The sequence below is a fragment of the Priapulus caudatus genome, unplaced genomic scaffold (assembly GCF_000485595.1).
Source record: "Priapulus caudatus unplaced genomic scaffold, Priapulus_caudatus-5.0.1 Scaffold143, whole genome shotgun sequence".
Lineage (NCBI taxonomy): Eukaryota > Metazoa > Priapulida > Priapulimorpha > Priapulimorphida > Priapulidae > Priapulus > Priapulus caudatus.
In genome coordinates this window covers 409,603-414,636 of record NW_014577204.1, presented here as the reverse complement: position 1 = coordinate 414,636, position 5,034 = coordinate 409,603, and the positions used below count along the sequence as shown (strand labels likewise).

At 49.1% G+C, this 5,034-nt stretch overlaps 1 protein-coding gene across 1 annotated transcript in view; it reads right to left on the bottom strand.

Moving 5' to 3' along the window:
- The window catches only part of LOC106806117, a 12,354-nt gene that overhangs the window by 679 nt on the left and 6,641 nt on the right, over positions 1-5,034 (bottom strand). Inside the window, exons 4-7 of the mRNA XM_014807971.1 lie at positions 3,327-3,375; positions 2,364-2,435; positions 1,134-1,238; positions 269-362 (exon numbers count right to left, since the gene is read on the bottom strand). Coding sequence (XP_014663457.1) covers positions 269-362; positions 1,134-1,238; positions 2,364-2,435; positions 3,327-3,375 — 320 coding nt within the window. The remainder of the gene's footprint in view (positions 1-268; positions 363-1,133; positions 1,239-2,363; positions 2,436-3,326; positions 3,376-5,034) is intronic.

Sequence of the window (5,034 nt, the reverse complement as noted above, 5' to 3'; positions counted from 1 at the left end):
GAGAGAGAGAGAGACGAGAGAGAGAGAGAGAGAGAGAGAGAGAGAGAGAGGCGAGAGAGAGAGGAGAGAGAGAGAGAGAGAGAGAGAGAGAGAGAAAGAGAAAGCGAGAGAGAGAACAGAAAAAAGTAAGTGAAACGGCGAGTCGAGTCGGTGTAGTTATTGATGTAATGAGATTATTGAATTATATAGCGTGCACATTGAGGGTGCCTTAACAGCGATTCTCTTTCTCTCAGCAACCGAGCGAGAGTGATGCAATGTGATCACTCACCCGCTTCTTACGGCTGCTCATGCCAAACAGACGGCTGCTCCTCCTGGTTGTCTTACGCTCCTTTTTCAGCTTCTCATCATCACTGCCATCCTCACTGCAGGTAAGATGCATAATGAGACAGTGACTGACCACAACAGCAAATAACGCGCTGGTTGAAAGTATCACATTACCAGCCTAACCGAGGCGAGAATGTGAGTGGTATTGTTATAGTATTTATATGCTGCATCTACACTGCACAGGTCTAATTGAAAGATTTGACTTTTCAGCTCACTGCTTTATCAGGTATATCATTGTAGAAACGTGCACCAATGATGACAAACCTTGTGCTGAAAAAACATGTGCATAACAAGAAATAGGAGCAGTCGAATGAGTGTTGTTGTTATACTGTTAGTGGGAGGAGCGAAACAAATCTATTAGCTGCTACTGTTGCTGCTGCTGTTGCTGCTACTGTTGCTGCTGCTGCTGTTGCTGCTGCTGCTGTTGCTGCTGCTGCTGTTGCTGTTGCTGCTGCTGCTACTGTTGCTGCTGCTGCTGCTGCTACTGTTGCTGCTACTGTTGTTGTTGCTGCTTCTGCTACTGTTGCTGCTACTGTTGCTGCTACTGTTGCTGCTGCTGCTGCTACTACTGCTGCTACTGCTGATGCTGCTGCTACTACTGCTACTGTTGCGGCTACTACTGCTACTGTTGCTGCTGCTGCTACTGCTGCTACTGTTGCTGCTACTGCAGCTACTGTTGCGGCTGCTGCTACTACTATTGCTGCAGATAGTGGTGCTACATCTGTTGCTGCTGCTGCTACTACTACTACTACTGCTGCTACAGCTATGTTAGTGACTGGGCCTCAGCGGAAGCGAACACTCTCACTCACGCTCTGAGGAACTCGACTGCTGACATCCGCTCTTTCTGTCTCATCATGACAGTGCCCTCGAGGGTGCCCACATGCACATCCTTGTCTCCCGGCGTCATCTTGGAACTGCGAGAAGCGAGCGAACGACAACGATTAGCCGAGAACAGCGAGGATGCAGGAACGCAGCGAACAACGGGATGCTGCAGCGTGCGGTGAATCCCTATTAGAGTTTCACCGCATCAGCATCGCTCACGGCAGCGTTAATTGCGGTTTCGTCGTTACCGAATAAGATCGGTCGATTTTCGATTTCAAATAAGATTCGCAGAAACTTGAATGTGATGTGCTATCGATAGTTTGCTACTCGTGGCGAGGTGTGGGTACACCGTGACTGCTACCAAACACTACCAAAAGATATAATATACACGCGAGCGAATTAATAGACACACATCATGTCCCTATATACATTACATGCGTAAATTATTTACGTTATTAATTATTTCGTTTAATTATTATTTATTTTAACTATTAATTTATTACGTTATTTATTATTTGTCGTGCCCCGGCACCACACGCTGCTGACAATAACAAACGTTTACCAGGTACACAACCAGATGCATTTCCTTCACCACAATCCACCAAAGCACCACAATGAATCACGACAGAGAACTGTGTCGCAAATCTGCGAGGGATAGTAAGACACCACAGGGTGCGAAATTAACGCGAGTCCGGAGTAAAATACTACCTAATTTACTGTCGGCCTCCCTGATTTGACATATGCAGTCCGTGTGACTCCCTGAAAATTCTGCTATACTAACTATAGTTCGTTCCAGAGCACGGCCTCGCGGAATTACCGTATTTTTACAGCAAATGTCAAAAATAAAATTTGGCAGACGTGCATCGCACGAATCTTCAAAATAAGCACATGCGTTATTGTTGTTATGATTTAATTTTGAACTTCAGACTGCAGACTCCCTCATTTTGCTGCAGACTCCCTCATTTTGCTGCAGACTCCCTCCTTTTGAGGGTAGCGTGTCCATTAGACTCCCTTGTTCAAAAGTTCATTTCTACCCCTGATACCACCTGGCCTCTTGCGATTGCCAACCCACACCCCATCTCCAATTCTCCCTGCAGAATACATCTTCTGATGGACGACTTCGATGCATTTTCTACACGCCCGCTCAAGTAAATGTTCGAGTATGTCTGCTACTGGCAGCGCCCTCTATGTCGTTGGTGCCGGGCAGGTGAACTCACTCATACTCCCGTGTGAGGCGCTGTATTAGAACGTGCGTCGGCGTGCTCGGTGCAGTATCCTGGTGGCGACTCCTGGTGGCAGCATAGGTTAGTGCGAGAAACGAAAATGAAAATGGACTTAGAGAGACGGGAGATTAAGCAACACATGCGAAGAACACAACAACGCCAACGTGCAAGAACGTGTAAGCAAACAAAGACAACGCAAGCAAAACAGCTAGGAGGTGCCACTCGGCTGCCGTACACCAAGCAAGCAAAATAACAACCTAGATGATCCTACGATCAATGACGTAAACAAAGATTGAACGAGTAGGATGCTCTCTAGCAGAGGCTCCCCTACTAGCAGGCTCTAGTAGTAACCAACATAACTCATAAAATGCACAAACAAAACACGAATCCCCACGAAAAGCAGACATTTCTAGCATAACACTAAAGCGTTGCATTATCGTCGGACAGGTGGTTTCATACAGGATACCGAAATTGTAATTGTTGGAAATCAAAAACGAGTCCACATGACGGAAACAGTTGCGGCTATGCTCAACGCGTGTGCTAACCGCAGCCAGGGTTCACACACCTACAGTAAATATGGCTTCCCAGAGTTTTCAAGGACTTCCCAGAACCATAACCAATTTTCGAAGACTCCCAGAGTTTTTAGGGACCTTCCAGGACCATTACCAATTTTCGAAGACTCCCAGAGTTTTCAGGGACTTTCCAGGACCATAACCAATTTTCGAAGAATTCCCAGAGTTTTCAGGGACTTTCCATAACCATATAACCATATAGCACTTTAAAAATCCACGACCTCCCAGTTTTTTTCAGGATCCGTGACAACCCCACACAACGTCACAATACAACCTGATGAAACCACGCTGAGCGACAAACGATGCACAGACAATACACAACACGCCGGAGCTAGCGAACGAAATGCGCGCAGGGTGGTGGGAGAAACATGGCAGACAAACTCACTGTGCAAGCGGAGGTATACCCTCAGTGATCGTGCCTGATCGTCGTTCGCCTGCAGAAAAACAAGTGAGCATCCGTCACGAGCAGGCCGACGGCGCACGTGTGGATAACGTTAGACAAACACAATTACGGACGCGGCACGGCGGCAAATCATTGCGAGCTGAGGTCAATATTTATCCATCTCGCTGCCGCTAATACTAATAGTGATCCGTCTCCCAGCAATCCGACTGCGAACAACAATGCATCATCAAGATGCCAGAGATGCCACACGGCTGGAGCAGCCAGGAGGGAGAGGTGAGGGGGCAGGAGGGAGAGGTGAGGGGGCAGGAAAGAGAGGCAAGAGGGCAGGAGGGAAAGGCGAAGGCTTCTCCCATCCCCTTTTCCCCATTATACTATGATCCGCCTCTCCTCTCCCCCCTTCCCCCTTTTCCCCTTTCCCCTTCCCCATTCTTCGGTGAGCCCCTTCTCCCCTCCTACCTCTCTTGCCTCTCCTCGTCCTGACCCCCTCACCTCTCCCTCCTGCCCCCCTCACCTCTCCCCTGCCCCCTCAACCTCTCCTCCTGCCCCCTCCACGCATTTCCTCTGCCCCCCCACCTCCTCCTCCTGCCCCCCTTGGCCTCTCCTCGTGCCTCCTCGCCCTCCCTCCTGCCCCGTCACCTCCTCCCTCCGGCTGCTCCAGCCGTGTGGGGCAACTCTCCTGAGGGACATCTAAATTATCGCCATGAGAGGAAGGGCATCAGAGGTACCTGCGTCCCAGAATTGCTGGGGCGAGACGGAATCAACTTATTAGTATAGCGGCAGCGAGATGGAATACATATTGACCCTCAGAGGCTTCGCAATGAAATTTTCCCGCGCGTGCCGCGTTCCCTTAATTGGTGTTTTGTTCTAACGTTATGCCCCACGTACCGCCGTGGCCTGCTCGTGACGGATCTCAGCTTGTATTTCTGGCCCGGCCCGAAGCGCCGAATCAGGCAAGCGAATCAATGAGGTATACGCTCCGCTTGCACAAGTGAGTTTGTCCCTGGCCATGTTTTTCTCCCACCGCCCTGGCGCGCATTTTGTTCGCTAAAGCTCCCGGCGGTCTTGTGTATTGGTCCTGGTGCATCGTTTTGTCGCTCAAGCACAGTGGTTTCATCAGGTTGTATTGTGGCGTTGTGTGGGGGTTGTCAACCCGGATCCTGAAAAAAACTGGGAAGTCGTGGATTATTAAAGTGCTATTTCCCATTCCTGGAAAAGGTCATTATGGTATGGAAAGTCTCCCCCTGAAAACTCTGGAATTCTTTCGAAAATTGTTATGGTCCTTGGAAAGTTCCTGAAACTCTGGGGAGTTTTTTCGAACCACTTGGCCATGTCCCTGGAAAGGTCCCCCCTAAAGACTCTAGGCAGTTCCTTCGAAAAATTGGTTATGGTTCTGGAAGTTCTTGGAAAACCTCTGGGAAGCCAATATTTAACTGTAGGTGGTGGTTGAACCCACCACCTGGCTGCGGTTAGCACAACCCGCGTTGACGCAATACCCGCAACTGTTTTCCGTCATGTGGAACCGATTTTTGGATTCCACAATTTCCAATTCGTAGTCTGTATTCAAACCACCCTGTCGCGACGATAATGCAAACGCTTTAAGTGTTATCCTAGAAAAGGTGTCCCTGCTTTCCGTGGGGACTCCGTGTTTGGTTTGTGCATTTATGAGTTTATGCGTTTGGGGCCTACCTAC